Consider the following 20,173-nt stretch of genomic DNA (forward strand, 5'->3'; position numbering starts at 1 on the left):
ACTCCATTATCAGCTGCTACTGAATATTTGATAACCAATACACAAGCCTTTTCTTCCTTTTTCAATTATTAACATACTTGAACCCGTTGGATATTCCCTTTTGATAATCAATCATATCGTTATTTTTTATTACAAAGTGTCTAAAGGTGAGGAAAGACACAACACAACGCACGTCACATTTAATGAACCTTACCGAGACATCTGGTTTCTGCGCCACTCCACAGCCCATTAGCGCCGCACTCTCTGACATGTGACCCCACCAGGGTGTAGCCATGGTTACACATAAAGATTGCAGTTGCTCCGAATGTGGTCAACATCCCTAGTTTGGTCCCAAAGGGTGGAGAAGGGAGCTCACCGCAGGAGATGACTAAATAAGAAAATAAATATCATAAGAGTAAGTCGTTAAAGAAATTCAAGACACGGGAAATATTTGATGTATTATGTGTGGGTATGTTATGATGTTAGGAAAGACAGATAAGTTACATCTTACTTACTTATTTAGCATCAGGTATACATTATAAGGTGTACACTATACCTGCCTGAATTAGAATTAGGTCAGAGGATTTAAGATCCTTTGTTCATTAATTCCTTGGAGACATTGTGTGCAAACAACTGGCCAGCTTGAAGAATAGGCACTTCTGTTTTATTGCCAAATCCCTTAAGCTCTGCTGCAGAGTTAGGTAGGTCAATGCCGCACTAATGAGCAAAAAATTAGGATAGTAAAGTGACTGGTCTAATGTGAGATGTAATGTAATGTAAGTCTTCGTTTTGTTGCCTTGGTACATCACTTTATGAAATAAGCAGAACACCAACATACACTCCACATTTATGGAAAGTGGGAATTCATTCTGTCGGAATTGGTTGCCACTATTTGAAAACATTGAGGTGTCGTTAAGTGGCTGTAGGGTAAATACATATCGCGCTGGCAACCATTTTAAATATTGAAGTAATCGGGTCAATAAATATGTTGTAGCAGCAGCAGCTGCAAATGATTTTATTGCTTCTTTTTGCTTACATATGTTTCCGGATCACGCAGGTGTTTCCATGTGTATGAAGTGGCTCATTTATCTCCCGGTTTATATGGTTCCTTACCCGTGAAAGTCATCACTTTAAGTAACACGATGCAAGAAGTTACAAATTATCCGCGCAGTGTCAAGCGCAAGAGTGTGAAATGATTCATGAACGTGAATATACCGTACGCGGGCATGTGTTGAATCAGAGAGATGCCCTAAATCAAACATGGCCATATTTCTGTGTAGACTCATAAATACAGTTACACTCTATGTCGTCCTGAGTGCAGAGGGAGGTGAACAAGAGCACAAACACTGAGTGATAGTACACTTTTATTATCTTACTGTATGTAGTGTGTCAGATGAATTTGAGCACGGTATCAAATGTGAGTTTTGATGGACAGAATTGGGACCATGAGCATCAATACTTACTCTTGCAAGTAGCTGGATTATCCGATCCCTCCCAGGTGCCGTTGGCGAGGCAGCGAAGTGTCCGATGCCCGACACCTAAATAGTATCCTGTTGAGCACTCCAGCATCACCATGGAACCAAACTCTCCCTGCCTACCGTAGAGCAGGTGGTAGGTCGTGTGCTCGGACAAGATGCCCTCAACGCTCGGGCAGTGAACCGCTAGGAGATAAAACGTATCACATTTAAATAAAAATAAGACTGTGTAGGGTTTAGTGGTGAGGGTGAAAGTCACTCCCCTTAACTGTCCTTTTTCAGGCATATGGGATATTCTATAGTGGCTTCTAGATAATGTGAAGATGGCCTCCTCAGATGAGGATCCACTCTCTATGTGGACATAAAGAGCTCATTCTGAGGTTGTTTCCTCTTTGTTTAGGCTTATTATACTAAAACAAACTACTGATATTACATTCAATTCCTACCAATAGGTAGTTCTACATCCGACACACTAATCATTTAAATGTCATTACACACGTTACAGCATGTTTGTGTTGACACACTAACATGGCATTGAATAGAAAGCCAAAGCATTAGCTTTGTCATATGTAAATCACGTTTTCCAATGAATAATATTCCAAGGTCTACTGCCCAGCTTTTTTCTGGGAGTTCAACCGCATCTCAAGTTTGTTTATATGTAATCGAGACAACATGGTAACCACAAAACTGATCAAATAAGTTGTTGTTCTTTTGGCTGCTTTTAAATAAGAACTTTGAGAAAAAAAACGTACGTAGACATCTGGGTGCTGAGGCAGCGTTACTCCAGCTACCGTCCTCCAAACACTCTGGTGTCATTGGAGCACCGGGGTCAAGGTGGTAACCGTGGTTACAGTGGTAGGTCACCTGGGTACCGACTGTGTACTGGTAACCGTGGAAGCTCCCGTTGCCTGGTGACTGAGGGATTCCGCACGAGATAGCTGTCACATCACAAAGACATACAGTTAAGTGTTTTGGAGGGAATTCCGCTGACACAGCAAGTTTTTTTTAGTTTTTTTTTATCCTGAGTTAGCTCTTTATTTATCAGCACATCCAACGAGGCCCAAAAGTATGAGATCAAGAGCATAAATTCTACCTTGACAAAAAGGTGGCGGTGTGTCCCACTGGAAAAGCCCATTGGAATGGAGCCTGCAGGTAGCATTGGCTGACCCCACGAGGCGGTAACCATGGTTGCAAAAGAACTGAAGCCGGCTACCAGGGCGGAGTCTGGTTCGATTGACCACACCCCCATTTGCTGGGAGATCATTAATGCTACAGTAAGCAGCTGGAGAGACAGAGAGGATAATGAAATAAGACGCTGTTTCTCCGGTTGTCTCAGCTCACAGCATCAAGACTCTGATGCTGACAGTCAGTTTGGAGAAAAGACTTAGAGACAATGACTCGTACCATTCTGGCTCGTAAACACTGAGCTCAGTCAACATTTTCACAAATCTGCCAACAAGTTAGCAGAACATTCACATAAAGAAAAAGACTTGTTCTGAAACCCTCTCAAGCTATTTCATGGTTTTATCCAGAACTGAGCATAGATGCAAAAGCGCTAGAGCTCAGAATAAATTCAAAATATCTGAGAAAAAAACACCACAATAGACCACTTAGTTCTTGGTTTGTCTTCCCTGTCTGGTATAGGTATTGCACCACCTGGTCTTAGTTCTTCTCCCAGCTGGATAGTCATTGGTGGAATTTTTTTCCCACTCCGTTCGGGCCACACAGCCGCTCTGTAATTTCCATTTTGATTTATGAACCTTTATTTTTAAGAAGTATCTTCCATCTTCCTCTGCAGTGGTTGATACAGAATGTCCTTTGTCATGTCTCTGAACCCTTTTTCATTTGTATAACTAGTGTTATGTCTTAGACAGCTTCTCCCTAACATTATCACTCTCAGGCTGCAGAAATAATCAAGGACTATCTTGAATTTTAATAGAAAAAAAAGCCCCTCAAGGACATAATATATTCTTCCCTGTACACCGAATGAACACAACTTAAAGGCGACAGATCCATATCATAAGTACTTAATAACCATTCATTCATACATAACACACTTTGCGTGGGGTGCGTTTCACTATGAAGCACAACAGAGCATTAATCGTGTATGGGAAGTGAAAAATCCACTGCAAATTTCTCTGTTCTCTCGATAGTTGCCGTTGTCAGGGCAATACAACACCGTGGGGAAAAGACAATACTATTACTCCAGGCCATTGTGCTGATATAACCCACAAAATAAAATATATCACACTTTTTTTTTTTCCCCAGTGTAGAGACCGGGGAGATTGACTTTGTGACTCACTCCTCTCAAGCTCAAACAGGATCAGCAGTGCTTTAAATTGTATTTTCTGTGACTGAGATTGGTGGAGATATTCAACAAATTCTTCACAAGTTAAAAGCCATTTGGGGCAGATGATTTAAATCTAGCACGGCTAAACACAGCTAATGCTTAAAATGTGGCCCTGTTGTAAAAGAAACTGTACAGACAATAGACTGCATGTATAAATATCTACAAAAATAAATGACTAATGTCTTGATTTCAGCCTGTTGCATTAAAAAAAACGACACAATAACTTATATTAATGAGAAATTAAATTGTTGATAGAGATGTAGCTGATATTTTTATGACACCATCTTAAAAGAATAAATCCCCAAAAGAAAGAAAGACAATGGCTGTACCTGAATATCTTATCTTAAATCCTCTCTTGTTGGTTGCATGGTCTGTGGACCATCGTAGATAGAGCTGGTTTGTTTTGGACGTGAAGTTGAGCTGAGATGAGTGGTTACCACTTAGTGCAACAAGCAGGGGGCTTTGTCCTGAGGATCCTAGAGAAACACATTAGTGAGACATCAGAGCTTCGACAGTGCACTGTACATACATCCTCTTTCATTTTGCCATTTTCTTCAGCTGTCTGTGTTGTGGGCGGATGTATAAACCTGGAGATTTCATATGTGTGTATCACTAATTCACAAATTCCGATCCCACAGTTGTTTTAGGAGTGAAATTAACAAACACTGAGCCGGCTCGCATCATTACAGGGAGGGTCCTTCTGTTTCTGCAAGCTATAGGTGAAGAGATAAGGGATTCAGACGCAGTAGAATCTTTTAAATCACTTAGCGAAACCTACTTTTTTACATACTTGCCTTGATTCAATGTTTTTATTTTATCTTTTTAGCTTGTGCTTTGTTGCTGTTATTAGTTTTTACTTTTTGTAGTTTTGGTTTTTATGCAATGTCATCTTTCTTCCCATTGCTTTATTTGTCGCCACTTCTTCCCGCTTTTATTTCTCTTATACTTATATTGATATTTACTGTTTTGTATTTTGTAGCTTTTGGCTTTGTTTTTCTCTCATTTTTGTCCTTGGAGTATCCTGCGTTTGCTTCGACTGTCGTAGTACAAAATCCTATGATGAAAATGGTTTCAAAAATAAAGTTATTATTATGATTCTTATTCATTGCAATTGTTTTCACCTTGTGTGTGCGTCATCATCATCAGAGCAATGCAGCAGCACAGAGGTAGGTAAATTGACGTCTGACTGCCTAATTGTGTGGCTAACTTTAGCCTAGCTATGAGTGAAAGATGTGACTGTTGGCTCAGGTCAGGTTTGGTTTTATCTCTTTCCCAGGCTTGGTTAGTTTCAGACAGTAACTATTCAGCACATTCTATAGTGGGAATCCATTTATCCTGGACTAGATTTAATGACTATGAGTACTTGGTTTCTCACTCCTGGTCATGGGGACCCACAGAGCTGCATGTTTTAGATGTTTCCCAACACACCTGATTCAAATGGTCAGCTCATCATGAAGCTCTGGAGAAGCCTGATAATGACCCATCTACTTGGAGCAGGAGTGAGAAACCCTGGGCTGGAAAAATAACATGTTGACAGCTGCTGTGGCTGTTTCTGATTCCAATGCGATATGATATGGCCACTGCTCAAGTTTTTTGAATTAAACTGAGCAGTGGATGAAACTTTGGCCTGAGAAGACTCCAAGATGGTTGTCAATCACAGAGTTTTGTAAAGTTGAAGGACGTTCTTCATATACAATATAAACAATTAAAGGAATACTTCACCGATTTGCATTAAGCTACTAAAATAGGGGTAGTATTTTTAAAGAATTGTGCTTCCTATAAGAAAGAATGAAGATATTTCTCGACTCAGGGGAAACTGAGGTTGGGAAGCAACATTTTTCAAAAATACTACAGCTATTCTAGTAATACAAAGCTAAATGCAAATCAGTGAAGTATTACTGTAAGTGATCTACTATTTATTAAGTGTTGGGGTTCTTTCTTTTGTATGTGAACACAGAAAGATTGGTGTACCATCAAAGATCTCGAGTTCGTCAAACTGCTTCTCGCTGTGGAACATCTCCACATAGATGTTAATGGTGAAACCTGGAAAACAAAAGAAACACATTTACAATTGCACCTAGAAAAAGCTTTATGCCTCACATACACATACACATACATTATGTATATACATCCGCTGTGAACACAGCCTTAGAAACACATTTTTCTGCTTTGCAGTCTACACACACACACACACACACACACACTACATAGTGTTGACCCCCTGGACAGAAAACTATACCTGCAACCATACGTAAAAGCCAGGAGCACGTCTGGCTGTTGGGGTAGTTGCTAGGAAACCCAGGGCTTAATATGACTCCCGATGACGAAGATCGCTCCTCGTTGGCTGGGCACTGGGCTGGAGGGGTAACAGACAAAAGACAATCAGACAGCAGCTCAACTCAGGTTACATTCCACTTGCTTGCACTGGCCACGGATGCACAAGGACCGTGTTGGGGCTTAATCTTAAGTTCACATGCTCATGGTCTCTGCCTTTAACGCCAGGAAACTCGACATGACATAGCCGCTTGTATTGTTATTATAGTTTCTCTTACTTTCAAACGGAAAGGGCATTTCCCATTTTGTCTGATGGGAAAGGCTTTGCATCTTTTAGAGCAATTAAACACAGAACTCACTTTGGTGTACAAACACCAGAGGCCATTATCAGTACTTTCCACAGTTTAAGTATTAATCCTGCTAACTGCTGCTTAAATGTGCGCTGTCTTCTTGGGGGTTTTCTTCATACAAATCAAACTTAACGTGTCACATTAAAGTGCTCCTTCAGTACCAACATGGACACAGGAATTCTACACCTCTTTGCTGTTTAAACGGTCATAAAACAAGAGGCTTTATTATAAAAGTCTAATTAAACATCTAGTGCCAAAGGACTACAGTTGAAAATTAGCCAACTGGCTTCCACTTGCATGTAGACGAATAACGTGTGTGTTGCCCTTATGAATAATTAAATGAGAATGTGTTTCAATAGGTGTTTTTCTACATTTCCCAAAATGACACATGGCAACCCACAGAGAACAGAGAGCTTGTATATGATGGCATGATTTGAAGGCTGTATTCAATGTGGCTTTGTAAGTGATATTGTTTTTTTTCACAGTTTTTCCAAAATTAAAGGTTTTACATCCACCTTTCTTGCACATGTTCATTTCAAAAGCTTTTCTTTCCATCTGAACACATATTAAAGTGTCTATGCTTTGCGAGTTAAGCCAAGTGTTGTCGTCTTACCGAGACACGACGGTGGCGGAGCTTCAAAGAGCAAATGAGAGTTGAGTTTGCACATGAGCTCTGCTTTCCCAACCAACGTGTATCCAGGTAAACAGCGATACTTCACAATGTCACCTAAGGCAGGAGGAAATAATGAAACCTCCACTGAGTCATCATCATCAGCATCATTACACATTTAACAAGCAAATCTGCACAGTTCACGATAGCAGAGAAATACCTAGGGGAATCTTATTATAAACTAGGTTTCTACATCTAAGTGTGCGTTTAAAAAAAGTGTGAAACTGCAATCATGGGATAGCACATTTCAAGAGGCAGAGCTGACAGTCTCAAAAGAAGCAGAGGTAATTTATATGCCTTTAAACTTTGCAGCCTTGGACATCTATTCTCAGCATGGGGGCTCTTTATATTGAAAGCTGTTCAACAGAACAAAAACACAACATGTAACCTCTGTTTGAGCTTGTTAATAGCTTGTACAATTGGCTTTTAGATCGAACCAATGACCGACACGTTCAGTCGGAGGGCTTGTACAATTTGGATCTATGATTACTGCAAACTACCTGTCTTTGGTCTTTATACGATCACAGACAATTGGAGCAAGTCTTGCCATGAACAAGCGCAGTCCTCGTGCTGCTGCGGTGTTGTGAAGCGGCGCTAATTTGCCTTACACCTTTCAGTGTATCTTAAATCAGTGCCATCACCCCCGCTGGGTCATTGTTTTTTCAGTCAATTTATCTATCTAATGATATTTTTGTTCAATATGAAAGTCTGATGAAGTTTCTCAATCCTGGAATTAAACTGCTATAACACGCCATTATTTGAAAAGGTCAAAAACAAAAAAGAAACAGAAAAACAACCAAGAAATCTTTAGAGGATCAACAAGGTTTTCTGAACTCATAAGACAAAAGCATTTCAAGTTTATTGCAGAAAAAAAAGAGGGTTTTTTTTCATACTTTGCCAGAAGCGTCTAGACTCTGTGAGAGCAGCAATGGTAGAGTAAATTGATTCCTTTTCTTTGGTTTTATGAAATGTCTACTTTTTTAGAGAATTACAGCTCTAAGAGGTCACAAAAACCTGAGTGTAAGATGCTTTGAGCAAATCACATAATACAGAGCAAAAGGGAAAATCGAAAACATGACAAGAAATATTTTCTTTCCAAAAGGTAAAAGCTTGGTAACGTCATATCTCATGCTAACAAGATACAAAAGGTGTGACAAAAACACAGATGAACACACACACAGCATCTCTTTTGTCAACAATTGCTATAAAAATACACAATAACTCAGGATATTACCAATCTGGAAGTCTTCATCTTCAGAGATCACCTCTGCATTGTCCACAACAGGAGGAGGAGGGCATTTCTTCAGTCGGTAAGCTGGGGAGAGAAAACATACAGATGCGTCGATGTAATGGCTGGTCATCGTTCTACATAAGAATCTTTTTTATATCCGTTGATAATTAAAAGTGCATGCATGGTCAGAAAAAGAGGAAGCTGTGGTATTTCTTCAGTCGGTTGCTCCGTACGGGACTCGACATCAAAAGCAAAGTGTGCCCTCGGCAAAGAGCATCCGCGTGGACAATGACTGAGTGAATCGGATTTGTGATCTTTACCATTTCAAGTATCAAGACAAGCCGTTCTTTAGGGGCAGCCATGCTTCAGGGGGTTCTAGACATGCTTTCTTATCATGGAACTTGGCCTGAGGTGACTTTGAGCCTAAGAATGTCTCAAGTGGCATGTACTGTCAGTGAAGTGTCCACTGTTTGCTGAGCCTGTACCAGGCCTTTAAATGAATGATGTCACATAACATGATAAGCTATTGTTAAACATGAGATGTATATTATATATCTAGGATCTGGTTGGTCTGTGGGTAGCATTATTATATAGTATATTAGTATGGTAAAAATTGGAAATTGGGGAACAAATCTCAAACACAGGGTGAACTTATGACACACGACGAAACAACAACAACAACAACAACAACAACGCTGTGGCAAACTCTGCCAGAACAACTTTAAAAGAGAATTTGACCTCTAAGAAATGTGTCTCATTCATTTGAATTACAAACACAAGCAAACAATAACAAGGACATCATCAGTAACTTCATGTTTCTCATCCTGCATTCTGAATTAGGAAATCCATACAGACTTAAAAAAAAAGAAGAGTTTGCTCCTTTTTCTTTACAGTTGTGTGGTTTTAACAAAGTCTGCAGCACAACATACAGCAAAGGTGTAACGAAAGCTGCCTCTCCGAGTTCACACACTACCTGTGATTTCTAAGTAATGTTAGGTGTTGAAGTAAACACATCCCATATCCCAGATAAAAAACGACGTGTTTATTTGCAAAAGTAGTTACAGCAGTTGAATAGATTGAATGAAGAAAACACTCTAGTGTTACTTCCTCTCTACTTTGTCTCAGCACCTCTGACCTTTTTCTTTTATTACATTAAGACCAAAAGTACTTTCTGAAAAGCATTTTAAACCAGAAGCACTGCTGGAAAACACAATCAGAGCACCAGAGAGGATGGGAGGAATAAGCTTTACAACATTCGACAAAATCTTAATGTGTATTTCATTCATTCTGTCCCTCAAAAGCTATGTGCATAACATAACACAGCAATAAAATGAGAGGCAGACAAATGTTGCAGCAGGTGCTGGAGAGATATTCTCACAAAAAAGCCCTTCCTTGATTAAAGATCAAAAAAGAAAGAATGACCTAAACTACATGTGTCCATGCATGTGTGTATGAGAGAGAGAGAGACCGAGTGTGTGCATCTGTACCGTGGAAATTGAGGATGAAAAAGCCTCCTGTTGAAAAGTCCGAGTGAAAGCGGATCAGGACCTTCGGGCTGGTGCTGTATGCAGACTCTAACGCTGTGTTACCACTGAAGACTCCAAGCTGAGAGCTAGACGTGTCTGGGCCGTCCCTGAATAAGGAAAGAGACAGCAAACAAAAGTGATGATGTTTAAGAGGAACAAAGGATGCATATACATTAAAGTTTAGGTAGCAGGTAACAGATGGAGAGAGATAAACCATGAAACACAGGCGATGGCAGAAAGATGTGAACCATTTCTCTGATCTATGCCGAGGTCAGAGCACATAGTCACTGTGTCAGATTGGGCGACACAGACCGTGATATTGTGCAGTGACTTGACCAACATACAGTACATGACAGTACACAGTGGTACCTGACCTGATGATGATGATGGACAGAAAAGGGGGCTGGGCTAGACGACAAAGCGCAAAAAGACTATTCAGGGGGAAAAATAAAGCAAACACAACACATCTCGCTGCAACTTTATTACTTTCTTGGGCTCTTTATCTTTGTACATGCCTTTGAGTGCTCTGTACTTGTATTTGAGAACATCATTAAAGTGACAGAAAACAGGTAAAAAAAAATATCACAGATGGCAAACTTTCTGCCTGGAAGTTGTGATGTGTCCCCTTTGTTGTCATTCCCTATGATACACATGGTATAAACATCTTATATATCCTATATCTATAATTGTGCTTATATAACATGTAACATTGAGTCTTTGCATGTTAAGCAAAGCAATTTTACTCAGATTCAAGATATATTCAAGAAAGGTTTTGAGTTACATTCTTAGTTTATATGATAAATGGTCATAATGGTGATAAAAGGACTAGACAAAATGGTAAAGGTAAAAAATAAAGAAATATGAGAATCATAATTCAGAGATGATAATATGTTTTATTTATTTTATTAAGAAAAATAACCAATAAAAATGACTTCAAAGAGTGATAGAAACAACTACATCAAGTTGTGATTTGAATATCAAAGTCATTCGGAAATAAATGGATTAAAGGCTTAACCACCCCTCATTAAATATTGCATGTTGTTGAAAAGTTACACTTTTCTAAAGTTCCTAAATTCACTTGTAGGTTATTAAATGAAAATGCCATTGAATTAAACTGGGGTTTTAAAATTTTAATCCACAAAAGTGCCTTTGCTCTCTCGGCTCCTCAATAATTCAAGGTCTTCTGAAGGTGTTAGAGCTCTTTGGAAAATCTAAATATGCTATTTGGACAGTTTACATCACAACTCATTCATAAATTGCAATATTCATATTAAATTTTGTTTTAAATCTCAGCCCTTATGTCAACATTATAGTTTTTATCTGCTACATTTACTGCATTGTATTTGTTATTGTCCGTCTTGGTCATGGAGTTTTTGTGCAAATGATTCTTAGTGCTAGAATCTGTATAATTATCAGAAATGAATGATGTGAAGCATGTATACACTGATTTTTTTTTTTTTAAATGTGTTGTATGGAGGTGTATATTATTTGTACCATCCAGTTGCGATATTTTTGGTCATCTGGATGATGTTTGGTGTTTTTCCACACTGTGCTCACACTGGTGGGAAAAACGGTGTGAAGGCAACACAAACAAACGCTATTGTTAGAGAGTGTGTCAGGGAAAAATGTGACTAGACGTTAGGGACTACATTTATAGATGTTTTTATTTCCACTTTACTCCACGTAGGCTACACGAGAAACCTTCAACAGAAAAAGTACAGATATTTGGTGTTAGTATTTTGGTCTCCACTTTCACATTTTAAGTAAACCTATTGTATCTATTTTCTGCAGTTGGGAATAATATGGTAGTATTGGGAGAAATACACAAAGAGTGATAAAAGCTGACTTCAGTGAACACCAAACAAAACCCCTTCACAATAGAAGCAGCGTATTCTTGGCAGCAGCACAGAAAACTAATGTTTCTATGATCAAGACTCAAAATTACCATGTGTAAGAAGTAGAAATCAGTACATTGGTAGTATAACACATAGTTTTGGGACTTTTCTTTATTAAATATTGTGATGTATCACAGTTGAGTGCTGCAATTGTCACAGCTTTGTATTTTTCCCTGAATGACATAAACCACCAAATCCTCCATAACCTGCCAATCACTTACAGTATGTACTGATTTTTGTTTATTCAGAAATCCATCACAAAGACAGAGATAATACAAACAATAATAATGTTGCTTTGGTGTTAGAACCACCAGCCACTGTTGGAAATGGATGAGCGATATTGGGCAACAAGCCAAACATCACAGTGGCACAGACCACAGAGACAGTGTGACTCTAGTCTCTGACATCTGGATGCTGTCGCTGTCACATAACCATCTGTGGTACTGGACAGAAACCAGTTAGCAAACGCCACTGAGATTATAGAATATAAAGGACGCGGTGAAGCACAAAGCATCGCCATTTTGATTCATGAGAAACCAGAAGAGAAGAGGCTGGTGAAGGAGGATCGACATAGCTACTACAAGTGAAGTGGAATAAATGATCTGAAGAATGAATGTCTTGGCTTAAAAATACTACTCCATTGTTTGATTGAGAGTAGTGATTGCAGGAGTCAGCTGTTACTGATGGCACATCACAAATTAAACGTTGGGAACTAAAGCGATGCTTGATGAACATAATACTTCATATTCATATGTGCAACAACATTCAACAGTGACCATTTGAAAAATCTCCTCAACCATTCATGTGGAGGATAAAGCGGCAGAAGACGGACGGATGGATACCAGAAAGCAGAGACTTCCGTGGAACGACCGTCCAATCACAGACAAGATTCAACAGCACGTCACACTTTTGCGTCGTCAGCTTCTCAGTACCGAAATTCCTAAACGGTTGAATAACTGCCAAATATCAAAAATGAAAGTTACCTTGGAAAAAGGGGCAGAAGCACTCACTCACTCACTCATTGGACATTTTTTGACAATTCTACAGCCATAAAATCAATATAAATCCAGGCGGCCTGAATATCATGACGGTCATAAGAGGGTTAATCGTATCAATAATAGAATCGCCTTGGTCCCCTCATCCACATCCAATAAAAATTTGATCATTTTGGGATCAAACTCTTTTAAATGAACCATTACAAGTTTCATATTTCAGTAAATAGAAATCACGCTCCCAATCAATTACTTATTAACCCGGCAGCTCACACAGGAGATAATAATGCATCTCCTCCCACTCTGGATTCAAAAACAGTCAAATGTCTAATATGTTACAAGAGCAGTGGCCCCTATATTATACTCTTAAGCTCTTGTGAATTCAATAAAAATAATGTCAGATATTAAGTCTTTATTACAATTCGCTGCTTGATGCACACAATTAAAGTATTCTTTGTTCATAAATTGAATATGATGTAGGCCACTAAGTCAGTTTCTGAGTGGGAAAATAAACAAGTAAATCCTCATAATTAAACAATGTTAGAAATAGAAACAGGACAGTTGAGGACAAAAATAGAGGTGGTCACTGTTGCACAATCTCTATATGCTTCCATTATGGGTCCATTATTCAGCAATTCAATATTTCATATCATTCCTACACTGATGACACACAGCTGTACATATCTACAATAATCATAACCCTGTGTGTGACCTCATCCTGTGTATTGATGGTATCAAACACTGAATAAAGGTGAGTTTCTTACAATTACGTCAGAAGAAAACCTTAGTTAGTTGGCCCTAAGGCCACAAGGCACCATTTTCCTTCACAGTGAACCACCATGTCACTAACACCCTGTGAGCGTGTCAAAACTCTGGGTATCATTCTGGCCTGACTTTCCAGAAACTCATATCCAAACTTTTCAAACTGCATTTTATCATTTCAGACGAAAATATCCAAACTCAGATCCCTCCTGTCTCTTTTGAGACAGATTCTGAAAATCTGATTCATGCATTCATATCGACTAGACTATATGATAGTACAGCACTTTTTGCCAGTCTGACAAATAACAGACTAAATAAACTACTACAATCAGAATGCTGCAGCCAGAGCACTCACCAAAAAACCAGCAGATACAATAATATCAACCCTGTTTTGGCCTCTCTTCACTGAGTCCTGGTGATGTTAAAAGCTCCATCTTATATCACTGACACCCGACAGAACTGTGAGATCATCCAACAGAGGTCTCCTTAACGTTCAAAGAATACATCGACACTGGAGCTCTGAAGTATTAAAAGCTTTAAAAAAATGCTTTTATGTTATTACTCAAACTTGAAAAAACAGATGGTTGGTATCAGTTTTATTGTGTCCACAGAGAACATTTCTGTTCCCTGCAAGAACAGCTGCAGAACAGCACTGAGCCTGGATCACCAGTGGAGCAGCGCCACTGGAAGTGGCGATACCATTAACCTGATTGTAAAGCCTGTGCAAAAGACATTTGAATCATTTACTCTAAATCTGATGAAGGCTCTGGAAGGTAAATGGTTTTCTCCTGGGTCTGAGAAAAAGGACCCACAGTCACTTCCAAATAATATCCAGGTGCTAGAGCCAGAGCTAGAGTCCATCTGTATGCACCAATCTCGCATGACACATGCCTTTTATTACCCTACAATCTATGAATGTGATTTTATAATTCTGTTCACAATGAAATGTGGCCCAAAAGAAAACATGTAAATCACAGAAATACATTTCCAACTGCAGAACAAGTTTGATGCTGCACCTCTCCACTGCTGTATTCATGCCTCTGGTCGCTCGCAAGAGCATAAATGAGGAGTCATTGACTCTGAATCTATTACTTTACCACTGAATTTCAGCTGCTGTTTTCCATGGTTCGACTTTTCAGTCCAAACATCACAACACGACCTCAACTATTAAATGATGACATGGTCCAAACACGACCTGTTGTCCTTCCTAGTAAATTTATAAATCATAATTAGTTTTGTTGGCAAAAAATTGAATTATTTGAACTGAAATGTCTCTTACTCTTGTATGAGATCCAGACGACTGTGGGTGAGTTTGTGAACCCAGCTCCACCACACTCCATTCATTCATTACATTTCCAACTCCCCACTGAATCTCATCATTACAGTCAGAGTTCTTGAGCCCTCTTCAGGTCTGTGTGTGGCCATGGTACCGAGTTAGATTGAATTGGTCAGTGGTCCCATTGTAAATGCATTACTCTCACACTCCCTGTATTACAATTTTACCTCCACACTGAATCCCATTATTACTGCAGAAGAGTGAGTCTGTGTATGCATAGCACATAGTGTATAGATGTGTACGTGTGAGGGGGTTTCACACTGATGCGACCACTCTACACACAGATCTGTGTGAGATTGTTTGTATCTCCATGTATAATGAAGTCATAAACAATTGACTCGTACTGATGTATGCGCTGTCTTTGTGCAGTCAAATCGTGTTGAAACTGGACAAAAAGCCAAAGCTGCTCAGTTTCTCACAATGTCAACACACTCAAGTTATCCATATTTGATCTGAGTCTGGATTACCACAAAAATCTGATCATTTCTTCCTTGGGCCACAACCTTACATCCCTAGTAAATTCCATACAAAATTACTTTTTAAAGTTATGCTGCTCACAGACAGACAGGCAGACAGACAGACAGACAGACAAACAGACAGACAGACAGACAGACAGACAGACAGACAGACAAATGCAACCTAAATCATAACCCTTTTGGTGAAGGTAATACATATGCACTCAAAACCAGGGATGTCTGTTTGAGACAAACAAAGTGTTTGTGTGTAAACTTGTATTTATATCTTTGTGAGGTCCAAAAAAAACATACAAACCTATCTTTGTGAGGACATGTTGTCTGGGCCCCACAACTTTAAAGGGCTTTTTCAGGGATAAGACCTGGTTTTAGGGTTAGGGTTACAATTGGGCAGTCTTGTAGTAAAGTACTTGAGAGTGGTACTAAAGTACAAAATATGACTTTGGTAGAAGTTAAAGTCACCTTTTAGAATATTTAAGTAATTTTCTGATATAAAATGTACTTAAGTATTAGAAGTAAAAGTATTTAAACAAAGTGAGCAATTACAATTTTGCCTATGACATTTATTGTGGTTTCTTAAAAATAAAAGCGTAATAGGTACAGGCAAGCTCTCTTCTTGGTGTCGGACGCGGTAAACAACGAGCCGCTGGTGTGTTTTAAGTCCAGGGAAACGTATCGGAGTAAAAGTACACATTTTATTTAGGAAATGTAGTGGAGTAAAAGTAAAAGTTGTCAGAAATATAAATAACCAAGTGAAGTACAGATATGTGATAATTCTACTTAAGTACAGTAACAAAGTATTTGTACTTTGTTACATTACATCGCTGGAATTGGGTTTAAGTTCAGGGTTAGGATTAGGCAATTAATTGTGATGGTTAAGGTTAGGGTAAGGGGCTAGGGAATGTATTATGTCTATAATGTGTCCTCACTAAGATATAAAAACAGGTTCAAGTGTGTGTGTGAGAGAGATCGAGAGAGAGATAGATAGAGAGAGAGAGAGAGAGAAAGAGAAAGAGACATATTAAAAAGCAAAAGTAAGACTTGGTTTCTTGTTAGTGTGCAGAGAAAAATGCATCCGTGATGAAATCAGCGCCATGATAGCGAAACCAACAAAATAAGCCTTTGCATTTGTGTGTGTAAGTGTAAGTGCGACATACTCACCAGACAGCAATGTAATCAGTGACAGGCTCCGTCTGCAATAAGGTGAAGTTGATATAAACTCCATGTCCATGGGGGACAGTGATGAGCCAGGTACAATCTTGGGAGTTGGGGTATTCATTGGGGTACTGTGGTGAATAGATGGTGCCATTTTCCGCTGTGACATTATAGCCACAAGGAGCTGTAAAAAGGAAGAGTTACAAAATGATTCATTTGCAAATGTGTCACTTAAAAGTAGACAACAGACCCCCTTAAAGGTACCAGTTAAAATAAATTGTCATAAAAGATTAAATTAATCTTAAATTAATTAAATACAATTATAATCCAATAATAATTTAAAGTCCCTGTAAAGTGATTCAATTATCTCTTCTAACTTTGTCACCCTACTGAAAAGGTGTTGCTAATCACCTTTGAGAGATTGGAGAAAAATTAGGTTTCGAAATCATGTAAAATTCAGCAACACTGACTCACTTAAGCGGGGACCAAAGTCTGCAACATTCACCTGCTTTGATCGCACATAAATCTTGTATGAGTCGGTGTCTGCTGACCCTATTAGGGACCAAAGTCTGCAAACATTGCTGCTCATCAGTGTTTGTACAGAACATTGCTGTAAACGCACCAGCACCAAAACTTCCTGTTCAACTAAACACAGTTTAAAACACAGAGCTGGTTTAGCTACAGTCCTGCCCTCCCCCTCTCTCTCTCCCTCTCTCTCTCCCTCTCTCGCTCTGTTCCTCTCGATCAGCTGTACCTGTAGCCTCACTGCAGGAGTTCTGTTCTTCTCCTCAACTTCATTTCCTCATCTGGAGGAATTTTGAATAAAGCGGCATCCAGGGAAGACACACTTTCAACAATGATAAAGTGTGCTGATGTTTTTTTATATTGTTACTGCTTTTGAGGAGGAGTTCTGATAACTATAGCTCCTGTGCATCATTGACCCATATTTATAAAAAAAATCCTGACCAGGAGACTGGAGAAAACTACACATTTTCTATACATACATTCTATATGTCTGATTTATTTTGTATTGTTTATTTGTCTACAAGGGATGTAGCAGAGGTGAAGGAGGACAGATATCAGCATTTTTCAAATGTCATCTCGGTGAGGTTATTGGTTCTTACCCTCGCAGCGTGGATATGGATGGTTCCACTTCCTGTTGGTCCCGTGCAGGCACGTCAGTACTGGGTGTCCAATCAGAACGTAGCCGGGATAGCACTGAAAAGTTATGGATTGGCCGGCACTGTAGTCACTGTTGATGATGTCACCGTTAGGGAAGGGAAAGGGGTCCTGGCAGTTTTGTAATTCATAAGCTGAAGAGAGAGAGAGAGACAGAGAGAGAGAGAGAGAGAGAGAGAGAGAGAAATTGGTATGATTTCAGACTGATTTTGATGCATCAGGAAAATACTAACAAGCTGCTATGTGGACTATGTGGACATGTTTGGTTAAATAGTGTATATACAGTGTCGTCGGGCTCATCTTTATTCTGCTCATACAGTCTCATATATAGTCTCATACAGTAGCTTTTAACGCTTGCCAATATGTTACTACAGAATGACAATCCATTGTATTAAAAGCATTTCTCCTATTTAGAGCTAATGGACTTGAGGGAGCATGAAGAAATCCATGACCAACAGAGGTTACCAGCAGTAAGTGCAGCTACATCAATAGATCTCATTTCCTTTTACACAGTCCTCTGAACATGTATGGCTGGCATACCAACACTCGCTCACGGATATTTCAGTATCACGGTTCCATTTAGAGCATGCGTCTCACTCTGCAGGAATGTCATGGGGAGCCGAGGTCTTCCATTAAATGTGCTATTGAAAAGAGCAGTGGTGGCTGACAGCAGAATGCCAAGCGCGGGGAGACAAGTTAGGGAGAAAGGCAGCAACCGACAGCCCCAAAACAAGCACTCAGCGCCAAGCCAATACAAATGGGGCCTGCAGCACTGGACAGCACCTGAGGTGCACATTCAGCAAATGAGGCTTCAGAGACACACCATGCTGGCAGTAGTAGCAGGATCTAGGATGTAGGAGGAAACTGTATTTCAAGTCACTTGTGTGCATGAAAACCTGTGGTGTCGCTGAGTGCGTGTCCAGAGAGAGATTTTTTTTTTAAAACATAAATCTGTGGGACTTAAAGATATACTGACAGAATTAACTAGAGTAGCAAAATGAATGGAAACAGATGTATAGGTTTGATGTGAAAGCAACAGTTGTGGGTTTCCCACTTACACCTCGTTGATTCATGCCATTTCGTTTTTGACTTGCGAAAAAACAAGTAGTCTAATCATGTTTAAAAATACATTATTTAAAAAAGGAGGTGGGGATGTGAAGAATGTGAACCACAAGATGTTGATGTGTGAGGATTTGTAACTGCAGGTAGAATTTCAATTAAATGCTGAGTGACACAAACTCTTCTTCTTAAAGTTGTTTTGGCATCCACAGCTCATCCCACTGAGGTTGTATGGATGTTCACACAGCGGGCTCTAAAGCTTGTATCCACTGGTGGTGGCAGGTTGAAAGTAAGCTCCCCGATTGGAGCAAAGCCAATTGTGTTTATCGAGGGACGTATTGAGAATCTATGTGTATTACATCATCACACTCGGAGATCCTTGCTGTCAGATAAAAGACAGGCATCGGGTTCAAATCTGTGTGAGGAAATATGCCCGTCCTTCACGACAGAGCCTACACTGGGAGACATCATTGATAAACACTGACTGACTTGGTCATTGCCAATTGGGAGAAAAATGGAAAAATGAGTGTGCACACAGCGAGTGTTGCTGGCCCACAGTGCATCTCTTGTGTCTTTGAAGTAAAGCACTTAGGACGACAAGTGAAGCCTGCAGGACAGGATGGCGGTCTCTCTCATGGGCTTACAAACAGTCTATCTCTTATAATGATGCGAGGAAAGCCATGAGGTCTTTATCATGACTCATCTATGGATCAAAGCTCAAAAATCAAAAACAACAGCAAAACATTTTTTACCCTTCATATTTCTTTGACTTTGGGAGTGATAGTAATTTTGTAATGTTGTTTTTTTTATTCAGACCACGTTGAAAGAAACCACTTCAAAAAAAACCCCCAGCTTGTGTTCTCCCAATCCCGCATATGGAGAAACCAAACAGTAGGCTCACTTTGAAAATAGGTGTGTGCTCTCAGCATCCCTCGAGGGCCCGCTTTAAACTGAAATCGCCTGCAGTCATACCTCAAGGTATATAGCATTCAGTGTCTGCAGTCATCAACCAAAAAAAACAAGATCTTAATTTATCAGAAAACAGATGAACTCACCCTGATAGGTCAGTTTAAATCCCGGCCTGTTCTCGGAGTGGTCACTGTAGAAGTGGATAATTGTCAGGTGGGTAGTGCTCAGCAGCGGAGGTGGAATCTGTGAACCGGTAAACTGTCCAATGAGAGCAGAGCTGTGCTGTGGTCCAGCCCTGACCTCCAGGAAGTCATGGTTGTCTTCAGACGAGAAGTTTTGAAACTGAATATGGGCTCCTAGAAAGTAGGGGTTTGATATTAATGACCACAGAGGAAAAACATTTCACGGATCTGACAACAACTAGGGACACTTTTTATATACGAAAGCACTTTTAAATTGTATCGACAACCAGAGATTTAAAGCAAGTTTTGTATAGTCATTTTAACATTTTAATTAATTATCCTGAAGATAAAACTGCCACTTGAGTCACTTGAGCAT

General features: G+C 39.5%; 1 protein-coding gene across 1 annotated transcript in view; it reads right to left on the reverse strand.

The window, feature by feature from the left end:
- The window catches only part of LOC131459883 (CUB and sushi domain-containing protein 1-like), a 284,673-nt gene that overhangs the window by 34,895 nt on the left and 229,605 nt on the right, over nt 1-20,173 (reverse strand). The window contains exons 42-54 of the mRNA XM_058630020.1: nt 19,762-19,971; nt 17,593-17,781; nt 16,475-16,652; nt 9,817-9,962; nt 8,333-8,413; nt 7,042-7,155; nt 6,044-6,160; nt 5,776-5,847; nt 4,134-4,280; nt 2,548-2,736; nt 2,207-2,392; nt 1,443-1,640; nt 194-367 (exon numbers count right to left, since the gene is read on the reverse strand). Coding sequence (XP_058486003.1) covers nt 194-367; nt 1,443-1,640; nt 2,207-2,392; nt 2,548-2,736; nt 4,134-4,280; nt 5,776-5,847; nt 6,044-6,160; nt 7,042-7,155; nt 8,333-8,413; nt 9,817-9,962; nt 16,475-16,652; nt 17,593-17,781; nt 19,762-19,971 — 2,001 coding nt within the window. The remainder of the gene's footprint in view (nt 1-193; nt 368-1,442; nt 1,641-2,206; nt 2,393-2,547; nt 2,737-4,133; nt 4,281-5,775; nt 5,848-6,043; nt 6,161-7,041; nt 7,156-8,332; nt 8,414-9,816; nt 9,963-16,474; nt 16,653-17,592; nt 17,782-19,761; nt 19,972-20,173) is intronic.

The sequence above is a fragment of the Solea solea genome, chromosome 5, assembly GCF_958295425.1.
Source record: "Solea solea chromosome 5, fSolSol10.1, whole genome shotgun sequence".
Taxonomy (NCBI): Eukaryota; Metazoa; Chordata; class Actinopteri; order Pleuronectiformes; family Soleidae; genus Solea; species Solea solea.